Source organism: Triplophysa dalaica, chromosome 12 (assembly GCF_015846415.1).
Source record: "Triplophysa dalaica isolate WHDGS20190420 chromosome 12, ASM1584641v1, whole genome shotgun sequence".
Taxonomy (NCBI): domain Eukaryota; kingdom Metazoa; phylum Chordata; class Actinopteri; order Cypriniformes; family Nemacheilidae; genus Triplophysa; species Triplophysa dalaica.
In genome coordinates this window covers 18243462-18263466 of record NC_079553.1, presented here as the reverse complement: position 1 = coordinate 18263466, position 20005 = coordinate 18243462, and the positions used below count along the sequence as shown (strand labels likewise).

General features: G+C 36.6%; 3 protein-coding genes across 4 annotated transcripts; 1 reads left to right on the top strand and 2 right to left on the bottom strand.

The window, feature by feature from the left end:
* Positions 1-1835: 1835 nt before the first annotated feature.
* tbx20 (T-box transcription factor 20) lies at positions 1836-8885 on the top strand. 2 transcript variants are annotated; one of them, XM_056761672.1, is made up of 8 exons: positions 1836-2324; positions 3202-3436; positions 3677-3841; positions 4140-4248; positions 5044-5202; positions 5485-5561; positions 6725-6840; positions 6953-8885. In XM_056761672.1, the coding sequence occupies exons 1-8, from the start codon at positions 2198-2200 to the stop codon at positions 7291-7293; spliced, it is 1329 nt and encodes a 442-aa protein (XP_056617650.1). In that variant the 5' UTR covers positions 1836-2197; the 3' UTR covers positions 7294-8885. The 2 variants fall into 2 exon arrangements, with proteins under 2 accessions (XP_056617650.1, XP_056617651.1); XM_056761673.1 differs by having other exon boundaries at positions 1839-2324; positions 6728-6840.
* Positions 8886-11386: 2501 nt separating this feature from the next.
* herpud2 (HERPUD family member 2) lies at positions 11387-16451 on the bottom strand. The gene is made up of 9 exons (XM_056763483.1): positions 16355-16451; positions 15337-15712; positions 14837-14914; positions 14602-14703; positions 12979-13127; positions 12763-12888; positions 12351-12674; positions 12156-12258; positions 11387-11988 (listed from the first exon to the last, which is right to left on the bottom strand). Exons 2-9 carry the CDS (start codon positions 15481-15483, stop codon positions 11812-11814), a joined length of 1206 nt encoding a protein of 401 aa, XP_056619461.1. The 5' UTR covers positions 15484-15712; positions 16355-16451; the 3' UTR covers positions 11387-11811.
* A 631-nt stretch (positions 16452-17082) lies between these two features.
* Positions 17083-18599, bottom strand: pkdc (protein kinase-like domain containing). Its single transcript, XM_056762911.1, has 2 exons — positions 18546-18599; positions 17083-18202 (listed from the first exon to the last, which is right to left on the bottom strand). Exon 2 carries the CDS (start codon positions 18199-18201, stop codon positions 17236-17238), a length of 966 nt encoding a protein of 321 aa, XP_056618889.1. The 5' UTR covers position 18202; positions 18546-18599; the 3' UTR covers positions 17083-17235.
* Positions 18600-20005: the final 1406 nt, after the last annotated feature.

The window sequence follows — 20005 nt, the reverse complement described above, 5'->3', positions numbered from 1 at the left end:
ATAAAATAACTTGCACTTCTTAAGACGATAGAAAAATATGCCATTATAATTTTGAAAATATGGACAGACATTTCTGTGTGTTTAAAACGAACTGCATGGAATCAAAACATTATGCAACTAAAATAATAACAAACTAAATGCTTATAGTCGAGCACTGGCATACGCCTTTTGATAAAGGTTATATTTTGTGTTTTTGAATGTATATAATAATTGTAGTTTATATTCTGATAGACTATATTTATGTTAAATAATAATTTTATGCGCTGAGATGATGTGACCTAATATTCAATAAGTGTTTCCCAGTACTTAAATATACTAAAACTATTTCCTATTAAACAATTATTTCCTATTCCTATTAAATCCTATTATTTCCTATATAAACTATTACTGAATAAAAACTATATATGAAAATTTGAAAAATATGTGAAGTCAGCGTATTATTACAAAATGCGCTTCAGATGGGCAGATTCAAGATGAAAATCAGAATATTTATAAATGAACGTTTTTTTGTTTTAACATAATGTCGTTTTAATTTAGGGTATCACATTCGTAATAATGGTCTTTTTAGCTCACCACAGTTTGATTAACCCGTAGTCCGAAATTGCAAAAAATAAGACTCGTTCGTATCCGACAGGTGTGTAAATAAAAAATAAGACCCTCCAGTTTCCCGCAACTTTCTAGGTTCCTGTATTTTGCCTGTTTAAAATGCTAGTGTGAAGATAACGTTCGGGGTCTTGCTGTATCTTTAAAAATACGATTTTGGTTGGTTGGCACATCGGCCCTGAAAGTGTGAATAATACTCAGTGAGGAGTTACGCTAAGTGGGAAAGCTTTTAGCACATTATCCGCTGGCAATTGCACGGTAATCTAATTTTTCCCAGGCAGGGTCTCTTATAAAATATCTGCAGCATTGGATTTGCATTTGAGTGTCGCCTTAATGTGTTTAAACGCTGTAGTTGTGTGGCACCAGAGAGTGACATTGAGGATGAGAGGTGATTCCTCAAGCGGAAAAAGCGCACGAGTCAGCGCTTTAAGGACAGCCCTACGTACTTATATACAAACTCCCTCGTGAGCCGCGAGGAGGTGCAGCAAGTTCATCAAGGCAACAGTAAGCACAGATCATCCAAATATTTTCTATGTGGAAACATAAAAAAATAATAGCTTTATTGGGTGTTCAATACGTTATGTGCTGTAACGTTATATATCGCGATAGTAATTTAAATGGAATCCTAAAACATAGGGCTATTAGGGACAAATGAAACCTTGTGGTTAAACAAAATGCCTTATTTGTGGGAAACCGTGTTTTGCAACGCTAAAGCCCTCAGTTTTGGCATCAGGGGAGAGATGGCGTCTAGACAGGATTTGTACTTATCAAAGTTTATTAGGATAATGCAGAAGAAAAAACAGAATAAAAGTGGTCCGTAATCAGATAAGACTATTATTGAATGTGCGAAAACTTTAATCATAATAGTTTATTAATAGAGAATCATAAACACGTTCCTAGAGGTTATAGTCACATTAAAGGAGGAGATCTGCAGGCTACTACATCTTCCTGATGTGAATATTCTCTCAAGTCATCTTAAAATAATGGAAGCTAATAAAATAATAACCAGCCTTGTTTTGTTGACACATGTGACTTGCAAAACTGTAATAAAATTAATATCTTTCCTTTGTACAAGGCAACAAGAAACCCACACTTTCTAAGATATTACTTATTAATGTTGACAATGTTATTTTGCTTGTGTCCAGTCACAAAATCGTAGTAATATTAGCCTAATAAGCTACGCCTTCTTCACATCGGCTTATTGGCGCCTGTCACGTGTCATTATTAATATTCAGAAGCTGTGCCTTCAGAATAGTAGGACTGGGAAATGAGCGCATAGTTGACGGCAGAGGACGCCGAAGAGCCAATGATCTTGAAGCAACGCACCGATTGGTCCTGGCTGACTACGACTGAGGGGCTTCTGAAATTAAGGGGACTGAAAGTGTCCAACACTTGCAATGGAAAACCAGCCTGCGTAAGAAACCTCAGGGGTGACCGGAGCACTGCGCGCACAATGTCCCAGACGAGTTGGAACTAACAGCCTGTAGCCTTCTATCCTCATAGTGTTGACTAAAAATAACGTCTTGATTTAAAGTCGTTTCGAGGTCAAATCTGGACATTTCTGGTTTTGAGAATAGTTTTGAGCATTCGCATCATGGAGTACACATCTTCCCCGAAGCCTCAGCTCTCGTCCAGGGCGAACGCTTTCTCCATAGCCGCACTCATGTCAAGTGGGAAATCCAAGGACAAGGAGTCGGAGGAAAATACGATCAAGCCGCTGGGTAAGAGCACATATGAAGGAAAAATAGGAAGGAAAGTTTTGGAAAAGACATTGAATTGTGACAGTCTACTATGGCATCAACGTTCCTGCTAGAGCACCACTGATACTAAAAAACAAAAAGTATATTGTTGGATTTAGTATTAAAGTAATTGCGAATATATTCGGTGGGTTATACAGTTGCGTAGTCTACCGATTGTCTCTTGTGGTCGTACAAATGTAATCATGTTAAAAAAAGAACGGCTTATATGGACACTATTTCCATTCAGCACTTAAATGAAAATTTTGAAAATAAAATCGTTGCATCCCTGTGTTTTTCATGCTTGCAGATTGTATACAATTTCATGTATTTAACTTTATGGCTCATGAAAAGACTATTATAATGTAAAAAACGGTTACACATTACAGTCCAAATATAAGAATTAAAGCCTATAGAAGTGACTGTAAACTATAAATGCAAGAATGAAGAGTTTTGCTTCTTTATTTTGCTTATCTGATATCGTGTTGATGGTTTTGTGCAGTTGTTCAATGTTACATTACAGACGAAGTTGCAATATACATATAAAAAAGATAATCCTTTAGAGAGATCATTGAACATAAAAGCCTACATTTTACAGGGAAGTATTTTAGATAAAATGTATTTGTGTGTTCCAAGACGGAGACAATTTTTTGGGTACATGCAAGCAGGCCTCATTTTATTTTATTTAAAGTTCACATGCCATATCATTACGATGTCATAAATCCTCATAATTTTATTTCATATTATGTGGTGACGTTGTTAATACCTGAATGATACTCCCAGACATTAATCATTTTATAATAGTTCATACACCAAAATGTGCGAATACGCTTCTTATGGTCTTACATTATTTAAATTGTAGAACAATTCGTGGAGAAGTCCTCATGCCATCAAAACCTCGGCGACCTTCCTGCCCTGGAAACCCACGGCGATTTCAACAGCAGCGCGCCTCCGTTATGCACCGAGCCGCTTATTCCCACGACACCCGGCGTTCCCAGCGAGGAGATGGCCAAGATCTCCTGCAGCCTGGAGACTAAAGAACTGTGGGATAAATTTCACGATCTCGGCACGGAAATGATTATCACAAAATCTGGAAGGTAAATTGGCTTATATGATTTGAGTTTTTAAACTGCAACGAGACGAATTTATGAGCTTTACTATTCTTGGGTTAATTCCATTCATGCGTTCAATTCATTGTGGCCTATTCGCCAGCCAAAAATATTTAAGATCTTTAGAATATTTTACTCTCTATTTATTAATATGATTATTTTGTGCATGAAGAGCGTAAAATATTGTTTGTAATTTGACATGCTGCTTATGCACTTTCAATTCAACAGACGAATGTTTCCGACTATTCGTGTATCATTTTCCGGAATGGATCCGGACGCCAAATATATTGTACTAATGGACATCGTTCCTGTGGACAATAAGAGATATCGATACGCCTATCACAGATCATCTTGGCTTGTTGCGGGAAAGGCAGATCCACCTTTACCTGCTAGGTAGGAACTTTTTACGTTTAGCCTATTTATTAATGTTTTACTGTTGTAAAATTGTGGAAACCAGCGGCTACTGGAAAAAAACAATAATTATTACAGAAACTTATGATCGAATTATTATAACAATTATAGAAACAATAATACTTTAAATGTTAATTAAACATTTGCTTTATAGATTAAGATTAAATAGAAAATCGATATATGAGAAATGCGGGCAAGCAAAACATTATTGTCCCTATGCGTTAAAATGGCTGAATTATATTGTCAGCAGAAGATAAAAGGCTTTTTATTCGTTTTGCAGGTTGTACGTGCATCCAGATTCGCCATTTACCGGTGAACAGTTATTAAAACAAATGGTTTCTTTCGAAAAGGTCAAACTTACAAACAACGAACTGGACCAGCACGGACACGTAAGTTGTGAAATGTTTTTTTTTTATTCTGTGTACATGACATGTGCCTAAAATAGTTTATATGAATATTAAAAGTCACATCTACCACATTTATAATAAAGAATAAATACAAATCATTTGACCATCGAGCCCGTCAAATTCAACTCACTTATTTGATGACTTAATATGACAAGAGTAATGTGATACAAGCATTTAAATTAAACGTGTACACAGTTTGTTACAAAACATTTGAATTTGAAAGAGTTGTTACGATTTTCAATTCTGGGAGTATTATTTAAAGAAAATAGGGCGTAAGACACAACAACGCTTTTCGTTGAACACTTACGATAATGTTTAAAAAGATTTTTGCTAAGCAAATTTAATAATTATTATTCAAGAACAATAAATTACAAATCTGTCTAAAAAATAATGAACAGAATGAGTTATGGATTTCACAAAAGAAACAAGTAGAATGCCATAATTAATATTATTTAAGACTAAACGCCTTGGAAAACAGGATATCATCGAATATCTTTAAAATGTATTTGTAAAGTTAACCTCCATCCTATAGATAACACTTGACAAGATAAACTTAAAAAAATAGTGCAATATGTATATTTCATAATGTTGTATTCCGCATTTTAGATTGGTGCAATGTACCTGGCATTTTAATTGTAATTATCATATTTAAAAACACCTTAAATTTAAATACATTACAAACTCTACATATTTTTTACATTTACATTTAGTCATTTAGCAGTTCAGTGAGCAATAAGCAATATTTTTGCTATACTTTATGAATCATTTGTTCAACAGATCATCCTCAACTCCATGCACAAGTATCAACCCAGAGTTCATATCATCAAGAAGAAAGATCATACAGCCTCTCTACTTAATCTCAAATCTGAAGAGTTTCGAACATTCGTCTTCACTGAAACTGTTTTCACTGCAGTCACTGCCTACCAGAACCAGTTGGTGAGTCTAGCATTGCTCATATGATAATTTTATAGTTTATAATATTATTCTCAAAGTAATTCTCTAGGTATCTGGTCAAGCCATGTGTTTAAGCTATTTTATGAAACCGTATCACTGCTCTGAATAAATAATTATCCTTTTGAAATTATTATTTTTCGGGCTTTAGAAAAAATATGCTGATCATCATTACAGCCAACCCTGTTTATTTTAATCCTTTAGAAAAAATTATTGGGAGAAAAAGAAGTGATGGATTAATTAGAGGTTTTCAAATGTTTTGCACAGATAACCAAACTGAAGATCGACAGCAACCCTTTTGCCAAAGGCTTCAGGGACTCCTCAAGACTCACAGATATGGAGAGGTATGAGGAATTCTGCTGCTGGATATGTTGATCTGTGTCTTGCGTTCAGTGAGATGAGTGATAGCGGTGGGCGAGCAGCTGTACCGTGGAGTGAAACGTGTGGTGGGGAACATTTAGTGGATTCATTAACAAGTGCATAAGTGCCTTTTCATTAGATAGATTCTCATAGATGCAGCTGTGTGTGTGGGTGGCTTAAACAGGAGACCGTAAAACTAATACAAACCTGTTCTAAAATAAAATGTAATTATAAGATATAAAAATGTATTTTATGCTGGCTAATGAATCTGATGTATTATTCAAAGTTTGCGCATGCAATAGTGTAAAGAATTTTAACATGTATTTAAATAATGCAATATCAAGTGGCAGGAGACATGAAGTACAAAACGACTAAATGACCCCTTACAAAGTGGCTAAAGCTGGAAATGACAACTCTGTGCCCTGCATTCTCAAATTAGCATCCTAGTTAAACATCACAAGGCAAAATGAATTTAAGACACAGGCAAAGTACAAACGAAAGTCAATGACTGCCAAAAATACCAGACAAAAATGCATCCCGCATCCCGTTGTCTCTCTATTTCTTCTCTTTGGAAAGGCTGTGAATTAGATCTGATCAATTGATCTTCAGGGAGCTGCAGAAATCGCATTAGTCTGGAGTCAGGCACTGCACTAAAACACAGTGTAATTCAATTGGGCCCGGTGACTGATTGAAAACAGCCACCCAAGTTGTAGGGCTGCGAGGCCCCTCTCCTCGAGAGCGCATCATAGATAAAAACACACATATTTGTATTGCGCTGCTGACAGATATTGCACTTTCCTAACCTAATTGGGAGGCTAATGTGGACGCATGGCTCTTGTGATGCAGACCATCTCAGCCTGTCTGAGGGGTCTAATCTAACAGGAGCTAATGCACTTACTGCAAGGCAAGCAGACACGCTGCTCTCTGCACACTTGTTGTGTGTTAACGTATTTTTATGCAGGTGTTGTTCGGGCTGATGTTATGTTTCTTGACGCTACCCACACAGTGTGTAGCCTTGATTTATAGGTGCCAAAGACAGTATGACAGTCGTTTTGTTTATTAAAATGCAATGCATTTATTGTTATATTTTTATAAGCAGTTGTGGATGAAGAGATTTATTTTGGGCCGATGTCTTTCGGTTTTGCTGTAGGGAAAGTGTTGAGAGCTTGATCCACAAGCACTCTTATGCCCGGTCACCCATTCGGACCTATGCTGGTGACGAGGAGCCCTTGGGTGAAGATGGTCACTTGACACACAGTAGATGTAAGTCATTTCTCTACAATCAGCAAAGTATACATTTTGACAGCCATGCGCTTTTACTTGCTGTAGAGAGGTCATATAAATGATCTGTATATGCACAATTTTGCTTTTGTAGGTTCTGCATTCACTGCTTCGGATAACCTCTCCCTGAGCTCCTGGGTCACCACCGCGTCTGGTTTTACAGGGTTTCAGCACCCTCAATCACTGTCTGCCATCGGAACCAGCACTGCTTCCTTGGCCAGTCCTCTTCCTCACCCTATCCAGGGCTCTCTACCCCCTTACAGTCGACTGGGAATGCCTCTCACCCCTTCCGCCCTGGCCAGCTCCATGCAAGGCAGCGGGCCTACCTTCCCCTCCTTCCACATGCCACGGTACCACCACTACTTCCAGCAAGGGCCCTACGCTGCCATTCAAGGACTGCGTCATTCCTCTGCAGTCATGACTCCATTCGTATGATTTCTGCCATTTACAATAAGTCGACCTGATAAGATTTCCCTACTGCTGGCATGTGAAGACACACGGCACCCAAACACACGCAGAAACACACGCTTACACGAACTTGTCCTCGTCTTCAAAATTCATGAGGAAAAAGCCAGTTCGACACGTGTATATAACATTGACTGACACAGTATTACCCAACGACCCGGACACGTACTGGAGAAAAAGAGTAAACGAGAAAAAGGCCAAGCGGACTTGGAGCTTTCGAGGTCTAAACCAGAATGTCAAGCATGTTTTTTAGCATAGATAAGACTCGGAGATGGAAAATCTTCATTTGCAGATATGTTTTTGCTACCTTTAATGATTCATCTCATGCTTTGTCCACCCCCTTTCATTTTTTAAAAATGGAAAGAGCTAAATGATGGACAACCTCAAGGACAAACACTGGACATCTGCTGTTTCTCTTTAGATCAATCAACTCTTATTGTTATGATATCTGTGGAGCACTCATTTTTCTCCTAGAAATCATTGACAATAGAGGGCGCTGTGATTTCGGGATGTTTCAGAGCATCATTGGAAGGAACATTTATCCATGGACTCAAAGACAATTAAAAAAATGATGGGCAGGCCATTGTTGGGATATCTTTATGGGCAGATAAGTAAACGGCTCTTTAAAGTGGGTTTTGAGATATTTTGACTATGCTTTTTTAGTTTTATAGCACAAATAACTTGTTATTCTGCTAAACTAAACATTATATATAAATGAAATGATTTCGTTACAATCACTACTCCGAACCATCAACAAGCACTATGAGGTCACTCGTAGTCACTACCAAAAAATGAGTTGTATTAAATTGAATGTATATCTGCCTAAGACTGCTTGTCAACAGCCAGGAGGAAGTCCACACCTGTAAATAATTGGTTAACTTTTGAATTATAGGCTTTTCCCCCAAGGGAACCAGGGAAATTAGGTGATTTGTGGCTATGGTGATCCTGTTTGTGTGGCCGACAATTCGTCAACATCCTGTAACCAAATCACAGAGAAACTGTTTTTACCATAATAGACAGATGAAGGACCTAGAGTTTGTGTGTGTGTGGTTATTTGTATAGGTTAAAATACAATATTGGAATGTTCACACTAAAATTTATGAGATTTATTTTATTATTTTTATTACAATTAAACAACAATCCAAGCAGTGTCACAATGTGCAAATAACTACAGTCAATTTTTGCTGATGTTATAATGAGCCACTGAGATGAAAACAAAATACATTTGCTTTCTTCATTTAACAGATTTTGATGACCCTCTCACTTCTTCAAATATAAATCATGCATTTCATGACCCACCAGTTCAAGCCTTTGATTTGATATGAATGGACTATACCAACACTTATGTAATTGCAATGTATTAGCAAATGTTTTTTTTCCTTCTTTTTCTGTTTGTGTGTATTTTAAGTGTAACCTTCCTATAAGGAGACATGTTTTGATGAATTTTTTTAAGTGCAATATATTTATTTCAGCTCTATGAAAAAGATATGGCTAATGTAATATTTGAAGCAATGATAGATGTTATTTGTAAACCAGAAGAAATATATATCACCCCAAAGTGACCTTGTCAGTGTGATTTTTGTTGTCGTCATGTTGCATTGTTATTAGTTAATCGGCTTGTAACACACAATGTAAAGCACAATTAAAATTCTATACATTCAGTTCAGTTGTAATAATAATAAATATAGAAGGCCTAAATTAAACAAGCACACATAACAAATATATACATTTAACACATGCTGATCATTTAGACTGAGTCAAACATTTGACTAGGCATACCATACATTTTAAATTAACATATTAATCATTAAATTACTACTTGGGTCATATTAAATTTACTTTATGTGCATTCTAGCAGTAACTTCATAAATCGTGACAATAGCTATGTATCTGCATGTTAAATGTATTTTTTGTAAAAAATGTAAGAAGATATTGAGGAAATAATGGACAACCACTTTACCTAAAAAAACGAATTCTGTTAAATGTACACGCTGACAGGTTTGCACGTTTTAAATGATTATTCATAAACGGTGAAGCAAACATTCTGTCAAAAGTTAACCATATTTCTGTGTCGATTGATTAAACTCGAAGTATTAATGTGTACATAAAAAAACGAAATGATCTGTGAAGTGATTTCTACTTTCATAATCTCCAGTCTTACAAAATCTCACTCAAAATATTTACAAATATGCGGGTTACAAATTAATGTCATGGAAGAAATTATTAACCACAAAGTTTAATTGCATGTTATCTTAAACAAAACAGTTGTTTGAATAAAGATAAAAACTTTGTTCCCGAAAACAGACAGACTGGCATTTCAGAATCTATTCATGGGACCTAAAAGCATATTCATTATATTTAGTTCAAGTATTTTTGGATTTGCTTTAAATCTCTAACAAGTATTAAACTATTTGTGATTTACCACACAGATGTGGCACAAATTATCATTAATTATTCTATTTTATAAAACACTTTGGGAAATGTTTAAATATACCAACCAGCAAATCGATCGCAGGTCGTTAGTCACCGTTTCACCAGGAAGAAAATCCACTACCGTCTGATAAAAATCAGTTACATCCTTTAGAAATAAATAAATAAGCAAATAAATAACATCCAGTGAGAGGGTGATTGGATTAAAGAGATAGGGGATAGGCAGACTAAGGCCCCTGAGGAATGGCCAAAGAAATTGAAAGGAGCAGTTCACCAGTGAGTCCATTTTAAGGAATAAGAGCGTAATTTGCACAGTGAATACTGCCAGCCAAATTTAATGTAATTTATTTCCATTTTGCATGTTTTTTCTTTCTTTTCTTTTTTTTACTTCCTCTCCGGTTCTTATAAATGTCTGCATAAGACAAAGGAGGTGAAAACGTGTTTCCCTTCCCGTGCATGTTGGTTGTTGTCTCTATACGCATGCTTAGCCATGATAATTTAGTAATCATTTTATAAATGCATCAACTATTTATTTGGGAATCAAACTATTTGATGGCGAAATTTTCTATTTCTAGCAACATATTATTTGTTCTGTAATGATTGTGTAATATCTTCAAATTGTGTCTTGATGGTTTTTGTTATTTCACATTTTTCTTTTTTCATCCTTTGAGTGTCAGGTCGCAATCGGGATGATTGATGCTTGGGTGTTATGAAGATGTTCTAGCGCGCGCTATGCGGTAATGAACTAAAACCGAACTGTTCGATTTTTTTTACAAAAACTGTTTGACACATTCTGAAGAACTCCAAGCAGGGTAAACATGATGAAATCATTGTCTAACAGAGCACTCATTGGAGATCTGTTCTCTTGATAAGAGTTGTCCTACCTTGAGAGAAGGGAGCGTAACCCGATTTGCACAGTTACTTAGTTGAGCCTGGGTGAAATGAGCCCAATAAATGTCTCTGTCATGCATAATTAATTGTGTTGTTACAAGCAACCGAACAAAATCTATCTTCATTTGATTAGAGAGTTCTGAAGGCACTGAAGTGCATGACGCTCCACTTTGTCTCCATCTCACCTCAGTGTCTGTGGATAGGATGGATGGATGGATGGATGGATGGATGGATGTGAGAGGTTGGGCTCTGGAATGCAGAGGACTTTTAGTGATTATATGCTGTGTACTATGGGAGTAAAAGTTTTACGTCAAAAAGACGTCGGTTGTATTAATACCAAGAAAAATAACGCATTCAAATAAAAGAAATACTAGGTGCATTCTATTTTGGATTTTATGTTTTAAAATATAAAACAATGTATAGATAGAAAGTCTTTGGTTAGGACGCATAAATTAAAATTACTTAAATAGCATGTTCTGTATAGTGGATTAATTCTAGAGGTTATCTATTGCTATTTTCTTGTATTCCTTTAGTGTTTTTTTCTGGTATAATTAAAGAAGGTGAGAACATATAATCGGCAAGAAAATGAAAATTGTATGCATACTTCTTTTGTAAATAAAGCCTACGTAATATATGCAGGGGTGTTGCAAATGTTTTTAGATCAGTGGCGCCCTCTATCGGATGTAACGGAAACCGTTCTTCTTTTCTTCATGAATGAAATAAAACCACTTATTACACTAAAGAACCAAAACCTGATTTTATTCAAAAACACACCTTGTTTCAATGAGATGCATATATTCATATCTGTAAATATTTACTATTTATTTACACACAAGGAGGAGAAGAAATTGTTTTGAACTAAGTAAATCCATGGTTCACCAGGTCTTATGGTCTCGAGTGTTCTTTGATCAGATCAGAAACAAAAGTCTTCCGTAACAACATGGACTGCACATCCATGAAATCTCAACCCGTCTTAAAAGACGGGAAGAAAAGCATTAGGCAATGGCATGTGGGGGAAATTTTAATACCACTGAAGCAGCATTGAAGACTTGCCAAAACATGGCAGATCATTACGTACTTTTTATTATCATTTTTTTTCTGCAGTCTATTGTCTATTTTTGTTTTTGCTTTCTCAAATGTGCAACAACTATGTGGAGAGGTCTGAGTTCAGTTAGCAGCACGTTGAGGTCCCTCAGGGATGAGAGAGGTGAAGAAAGTGCTGATGAAAGACCATGCTGCCGACAGGAAGCCCGGCTGATGCGGCCCACCGTTTATGGGATCTTCCGGACCTTCCTCTCCACTGTCCCCCTCATCGTCTTCCATCCCCTCGTCCATCATTCGTTCCTACAGTGGTTAAAAAATTAATTAAATGGCTTAGTTTACTAAGGAAACTGGTTAATATGTTGACAGAGAAATTTGAGAGAAATTGACAAAAAAAACTTGAAAATAAACCTTCCTCTAAATACTGAATATTTTAAAAATAAAAAACATCATCGCCCACAATAACTAACCATCTCCTGCATATCATGATTTTGATCCGCCTCTTCTTGTGGACCTTCTCCAGCCCTTGGATTCTCTTGCTCTGCTCTAAAGGGAAACCATCCTGCCTGGTGCCTGAGGTACACAAACAAAAAAACTGTATAATTCATACGAACCATAACGGAAACATTAGCTTCTCCAGTAACAAACTTCCATCTGTGACCTACAGATAAACCAGCAGCATGGCACCGATCACCATGACAAAGCGGCCGAAAGAGGAATAGAAGTATACGATGCTGAGCAGGATGGCGGCACGTGACACTGTGTACATCCAGTCCAGCCAGTCCCGGTTTAACTCGTCATCGTTCAACATGGCTCCTCCCTGTGCGTTCAGCTGGATGTTGGGGTTGCCAGGGCGATCCTCAGCGGCAGGATTTGGCCCCATAGGGGCTGCAGGTTGGTTAGGCTGAGCTGGTTGAGTCGGGGGGCCCGCGCTGGAAGCAGAAAGCGGGGCCGTGCTGGAGGCCTGGGACGCTGCCATGGCTGCTTGACTGAAAGAGAAAAATCATGAGATTAATGGTTCTCGTAAGGAAATCAAAACAGAAGCTTCTTGTCTTTTATACACAACATATAACTTACTATTGCACATAATAATGGCGAGCATACATCTGCTGCCACCAAAACATTTGCATTGGCATGTACATCGGGTGGACAGGAAAGCCAGCAGGGGCACCGCCTTGCATGGGAAGAGGAATTCCTTCAGGCCTGAGTAAGGAAAATACCTTCAAATTTAAAGTCTGAATAACAAAGACATCAACAGTCATTATTTCTTGAATTATGTCATTGCGTGATGACCTCTGCATGACACCAGGAGGGGCCGGATTTAAACCAAGCGTGTTTGCTGGGTTCCCTCGGTGCCGGAGACCGTCAGGGCCTCCTGAGCTAGCTGGGCCATCTTGACTGGGAGTTGATGCTGAAGATGACGCACCAGCACTGTCTGAAATCTTAGGATTGAGAAAAAGTAACACAGATGCTAACATTATAGGAGACATGAATTAAAATCACACTTTTAACCCAAGCTATTGTTATATAAAAGGGAATCGTATTCACGTGAACATCATGTAAGTGTCAGAACTGAAAATGCCCTTGATACTGAGATTACATATTACTGACACCAGGCCCAGCGAATGCCAGGTTCTGGAATCTATGACGACACTGATAGGTTGAACATCGCCTTCACAGAACAATATCAATGACTACTTCTTAGATTTTTTTAAAGACGTTCCAGCTCACATGGGAAAAACATGGTGTATTTGTACGTTCCATTTCTCCAATAATCGCTTTGTGAACAAGGCACAGGTCGACACTGAATTTGTGGAGAGTTTAAAATAAAAAAGCAGTGCTGTGCTGTCAATTTTGGATCCAATATGAATGGCGCAGCAATCTTATGCGAGTAAAACATTTTTGTACTTTGCGTCACTCTTGCTTTGATAGAGATCACTTGATGTGCCCTGAGCACTTTCACACAAGATTTGTATTACCTGGGGACCTCTAGTCATTTTTATTAATTGCAGAGGTTGTTCGTGATCTTAAGCCCGTGCGAATGTGAATCTCTGTAATTTGGTGGGCTCATATATAATTTTTCAAGGTTTTATGCACCGTTTGAGAATAATTGAGGCTGTTTTGAAGTGATTTGGTATTATTTTAGGTGGTGGGTGATATCCATAAGTTACCAGGAGTCTCCCGTTTGTTTATTTATCATGGAAACTATTGTAACGTTTGAGACCCGCGATCGCTGTGATCTTTTGTCTGGTTCGGGATCACTGGTCTCCAATGCTGACAGGTACAGTCATTTATCATTAAACGCAATACAACTACAGGCTATACAAACGTTACGCAAAGCCTTGCTATCACAACCAGGAAATAAGTCAGTAAATTTGAGTAAAATCATGCATCACATGAAATACTGATGAGGAGAGGTCATTTATAAATCACAGGAGGTCTCCAGATAATACTGATGCTGTGCGAAAACTGTGAATGGTGCTAATGTGTAACCTAATGTTATGTCTCTAACCAAATTCACAGAAGCCTCCAACTACGCAAACTGCTATCCAATCAAAGCAGTGGGTGTTAACTTTCAAGTGTCTTTAGCGTTTGCAGAGCTGGTCTCAAAACCTGGGTAGAAAATAGCCAATTACTTATTGATTTTGATGTTTTTGGATGGAAAAAGAATGAACGTCATAAGTAGACCTCATATAACAGTATAAAACAATAAACAAGTCCAGTTCATCAGACCTTTAATGCATTTAGAAGACGCTCTTATCCAAAGTGATGTCACCTTCTTATCTATGGACAGGTCTAATCCCATGGTACTGAACCCATGACGTTGCAATAGCTATTAGAACTGCTCTACTAGCCATGGGAAAGAAACCGTTTCTCTCTATACATCATGTCAAAGGTACAAGGGCAGGCACTTACTGAAGATCTCGAATTAGTGGGGGTCACAGGGCTCCTGGGAGTGGGAGATGAAGGTGGGGTTCGAGAAGCACACACGAGGTGGACCATGTGGTATTCATCTTGCTGTTGGAATTTAAGAAATCCAGAGATTAAAATAAAAAAAATGGTCAAATCGTAAAAATTCATAAAATAGTACAAATAGCAGTCAAATAGTATAGAAGTTAGTGTGTTGAATTAAACCAGATCAAAAGAGTACCTTTCTTAGCACATCTCTTAACTGGAAGTGATCCTGGAGAAGCCGTCCAGAATAGACAAGTCTCTGGTCCTTAGATGACTAAATGATAAAAATAGACCATAATAAATGCATTTTATGAAAAAGATTTCATAAAAGATGAAGATAGGGAAGTATTACAAAAGTATGAAGATTAGCAGGTCTGCAAATGACTATCAGGCAAAATACCTACAATGCCAAACATTCCTTTAAAGCAGGTGGCATCTAGTTGTCATCTCCCAAAGTCAACTAGCTATTTAAAAGGCTTCTTAGGAAAAGAAAAAAAGTGTATTCTCTTTTGTTCGCTAAATCGTCTTTAAGTTATTTAAATCGGAGGCCTAAACTTGGTTAAAATGTTCAAGTATTGAGGCTCTTATGATATTGCTACCTAACAAGATAAATGCAACTGATGTGTACATTCATATCTTTCTTATCACACCCGGTTTACAATAAAATAATTGCCCAACAAAACCAAAAGTACTCACCGGCTTGCTAGGATAAACTTTGGAGATGTGTTTTTTCAATTTCTCTACAGTCCAGTTCAAAAAACAATTGATGGTCTGGTCATCATATTTCTGGTTGGGTGCCTTGATGACAAGAGTAACGGGGATGTCAACTGTACCCTGGTCCATGTTTCATACTAAAGCAGCTTTAATCTTTGAGATGGGATTATCGACCACAGCAAAGGTTCCTGCACAAGGCCAGGTATGCTTTCCCTCATCAGAACTGATTCATGACAGGTGGCAAACTGTAAATGTTTCCTTCATATTCCTCTCCAGGCTGTTTCTGCACTCAGTGACATAGAATTGGTACCTTCAATAAGATGAATGTGGCAGAGGCAACTGGGTGCACTTTGTCGACCTAGGAGAAGAAAAACAATGGAGATCTTCTGGTAAATGAAAACAGCACACTTCCCTCTTTAAGAAACAACAGTTAACCAGTTCAGTGTGCAAAAAAAATTATGTTAAATCATACTAAAGAATTTACACAAGGAGAGCAAGTATGTACTAAGTCAAATTTGTTCATAATATGTAACGTAACTGATTCCCCTAAACCAATAAAACTGAACCTGCTCATAAAATATCACATTTACAAGTAAGTTCTTTACATGTATTGAGTGCTCTTATTACACGTATAAAAACATGGTGAAAACAAATAAACATGTTTATCTCGTGTTCGTGACAGTTGTCAATTCTGGCAACGTAAGTATGTAACGTTAACGAAACAAACAACATCACTTACAGTCGCCTCAAATCAATGGTTGATGTACTTGATAAGCAAATCTAGCATAACCACAAAGGCTTTATACTAAAATCAAGCCTTTACCGTCAAACGACCGTCAAAATAAACACAGATATGATAAATATACGACCACCTAGCCAGTTAGCAACTCACACCAGATTAGCCCAAAGGTCGCAGAATGCTGAACATATAAGTTTGTTTATAAAATATAATGATCGTAGTTTAAATAACATGTTAGAAGAAAACCAAAACTATACGCACCCGATCAATTTATCTTCCCCAAAGACTGTTTTCGTGTAAAATGGAGTCGGGCGTTACTCCGGAAATGACGTAAAGAGAACTAAGAGAACAGTTCCGCACATTTGGAGATGCTACAATACATAAAAACTGAACCCAGATTGACCCGAGATCAGTCTCAAAATTATTTCGAATACTGAATAAAGTTATGGGGTGTTGTGTTTGTTCCTAGATAAGTGTGAAAGTTCTAATTCACCGATTTCCATAATATAATTTGTCATGGGGAGATAACATACATAAAGCGAATTTTAACACGATATTGTCCACTGAAAAAAGTATTATTAAAGTTAATATTGGAGTGGATTTTAGAGGATTAACAGATAAAATAATTAAATAGGAATTGCATTTAAGGAAAACTAACCATAGTTTTAATGTAATAATAAGTGTAGTAACCATGGTTTTGGCAGATTGATTACCATAGATTTACTACAAATATCATGTTTAAACTGTGTGGTAAAACCGAAGTAAATGTGTGAAAACTATGGTTACTTTAATTTAAAAAAATGGTAAATTTGCACTAATGTCATTACTAATGAGTTTATAGTTTTCTTTTTAATTCTAATAATAAAATGTTGCTAAAGTAAAATATGTTTTGTGGGTCCCTCTTATTAATTTATTATATCTTATTAATTTTATTTAACCTTTAATACAACAAATTTGGAAACAAGGGCATAGAGCTAGAAAACTGGAATAAATATATTTTTAATCTCACAAGCACATTAGATTACATACACAATATAACCAGTTTCATACATTTTGCAATACAGCATTAATGCATATAATCCTTATACTCGTTTAATTGCAGTATAAAACACAAGACATTAAACATCTACATTTTACATGAATTAAGATTGTTTCAGTTTATTTAATACCTCTTGTACAAGACTTTTGCTATACTTATTAACCTTGTGATGCCCTGGCATCCACCCAAGTAGAAAGCGATGAAAGTCTGTCCAAGCAAAAGCAAACATACTTCTCCATTCTTTCTCCAGCTCTGGAAAGTTGGCCTTCTTGCCCACAGATATCCGCAACTCTGAAAAATAGTGATCTAAAAGTCCTGGCACTTTCCTTTCACAATCTCTCTCATTCATACAGCTGCCTAAAAAATAAATAACATCCTTCATTCCACAACCTCCACCGACATACTGAAAATCTACAGCTGCAATCTGCAGACCATCCTTGGAGAAGCAGAAATTTGCTATTTTTGCATCGCCATGCAGAATTGTAGTAAAACGACAGTTGTTGAGGAGGTTGTCTATCTCTGCAGCGGCTGCTTTGAGTTTTTGATCTGACATGGCTTCCAACTCTTCAGGTCTTGTTGCTAAATGCCAATACGTTCCTACAGACCACAGACCTTCTGGGGATACACCAAGAAAGAGGCCATGAAAGTTGGCAATCCAGCTGAGGCATGCTTTCATTTCAGCATCATTTATACAGTTTTTTCTTTCTGGGAATCCTGCCACATTAAGGTCTTCCAGAACAATCAACTGCTCATCACCAAATGACTGGGAAGCCAGACAGATGGGAACTCGACAGTGTTCGTTGGTAGTGTAGCTTTGGTACCAATGACTTTCTACTTGATAGGATCGCACTTTGCGCTGGTGAGATATGTCTGAGTTCCAACCTCTTGGATGTTTCAAGTTTTGGGGAAACTTTACATGTTTGACCACAACAGAGGGCCGATCACATCCCTGCAAGTGGACTCTTATTATTTCGCCATAACCGCTCCACAAAGTCTGAATCTTCTCTCCAATCTGAAGAGACTCTGCTTCACATGCTTTCAAAATGAGCTCCTCGTGTTCCTGTTTCATTCTAGAGATTTAGATTTGTAAAAAAAACAGACATTTACTAGTCTTTAAACCATATTTAGTTGTATTTAAAAGTTAGCTCAAAACTAAGTAAACGTATTATTATAGTAAACCATACATTGACAATTTTATTTAGAATATAGGCCATTTCAAATAACTGATAAAAGAGTTAAACTGAATCGTTCGTATAGCAGGCAATTTATAAATGAATAAAAAATGATGAGGCTAAAATAAAATTAGCAGACTAGCGCTGCAGTGTGTTGACAAGTGTCGATTATCAAAGAAGCCATTAGACAATTAAAAGGTTCAAGAATTTGTCTAAACAATGCACAATTGTTTGAATTTACCTTAAGTCTGGCTGTGAAATGTGTTCGGCAAAAGACGACTTAGTAGCAGGTACAACTTCCGGCACGCGAAAAGGGCATTCTGGGAAACGTAGTCAATTGGTTTTGCTCATTTTATGAAAACTGTAACGTCCGGATCATATTCATTCTGTCAGGAAGGCTGTGGTTTTGCATTTTTTTTGTCCCCTAGAAAGGCCTAGTGACCATATTTCTATATTTTTTAAACAAACGGATCAACGCATAAATTATTGTTTTATTTAGCAACAGGATAGCATAATCTAAAAATATCGATAATTAATGGATTTCATGACTGCTCCAAACTGGAATATTTCATATATTTAAGAAAATAGTAGGAAGAATTGAATGTATTTAATTTTTATTATGCATTGCTCAATTTTTGTTTTACACATTTGGCCTATACCTTTCACAAGATGTTCAGATTTGCTTGAGAGACATCTTAATCTGTTGTTGAATATTGCTGAAAATATTAGCAACTAATTATAAAAACAAAATAGAAAAACAAAAAATGAATCACAAAATATGACAGGCTTGGCCTGAAGGTAACTGTTATGTTTGGTTTTAAAATAACAATTTATTTTAGATTAAATTTTCATTCATATAAATGTATAGGATTTTTCTATATTCATTTTACTAAATTAAATTAAAACTACCCAACGGTTCTTGATTCTTTGCGGAGGTCTACCGGAAGTTATGTTTGGGCTACAAAATGTTTGTTTATTTTGTTGATGCCCACTTTAAATGCAACTGTAATTCTCAGTATTGCAGTAAATTCTCAAAAAAATGCATTAATTGGAATTTGAAATCATTTACCTGGAATTATCATTGCCATTACTCAGATTGTTTCCAATTCTGATTTCTGCCCCAGAAAAGGCATCTCCCCTGTTTGTAATTGCCACTGAAAATACTTAGGAGCTCAAGTCTCCACCAAGGATTGAGGAATTCTTTGGTACAGGAACATGATGAAAGTAAGTACTGTCTATATTCCCATCAATAGCATTAGATGCAAAGTTGTGCTCATACGGGACACTCTCTGTTGCTATTCCTCTTTAAGCCACATTTTCTCCTGCAACAACAAAACAATTGGATGCTAAAAATATGAGGTATGTTTGAAATATTTATTCTTAACTGTTTTATGCCTTTTTTCTTCTTACATTCACTACTTACATCTAAAGCTTTTCTTCAGTTCAAGATAGAGCATTGAACCGCAAAATAATTAAATATACCTTTTACTGTTTTGTCTTTCTCTGGTAATGAAATGCTTGCTTAGATGATGTGTAAGTAAGAATAATTACAATAGTGGGTTAAATTAACTTTTTATTTATCATTTAAGTATTTAAGATTAAGATATCTTAATTTGTATTGGTTATAACATATATGCAATATTGAAACTACTTCACAGTTTAGCAGTCGTTGTTTCTGTAATACAAGGCATTGCAAATGTA

What these genes read in the sequence shown, in the direction of transcription:
- tbx20 (XM_056761672.1), top strand. Translation starts at nt 2,198, where the DNA reads ATGGAGTACACATCTTCCCCGAAGCCTCAGCTCTCGTCCAGGGCGAAC. An exon ending in ATTATCACAAAATCTGGAAG is followed by an intron (nt 3,437 to 3,676) that starts GTAAATTGGCTT and finishes TCAATTCAACAG; the next exon opens with ACGAATGTTTCCGACTATTC. An exon ending in TCACTTGACACACAGTAGAT is followed by an intron (nt 6,841 to 6,952) that starts GTAAGTCATTTC and finishes TTGCTTTTGTAG; the next exon opens with GTTCTGCATTCACTGCTTCG.
- herpud2 (XM_056763483.1), bottom strand. Translation starts at nt 15,483, where the DNA reads ATGGACCAGGGTACAGTTGACATCCCCGTTACTCTTGTCATCAAGGCA. An exon ending in AAGTTTATCCTAGCAAGCCG is followed by an intron (nt 14,915 to 15,336) that starts GTGAGTACTTTT and finishes TTTATCATTTAG; the next exon opens with TCATCTAAGGACCAGAGACT. An exon ending in TAAGAGATGTGCTAAGAAAG is followed by an intron (nt 14,704 to 14,836) that starts GTACTCTTTTGA and finishes AAATTCCAACAG; the next exon opens with CAAGATGAATACCACATGGT.
- pkdc (XM_056762911.1), bottom strand. Translation starts at nt 18,201, where the DNA reads ATGAAACAGGAACACGAGGAGCTCATTTTGAAAGCATGTGAAGCAGAG.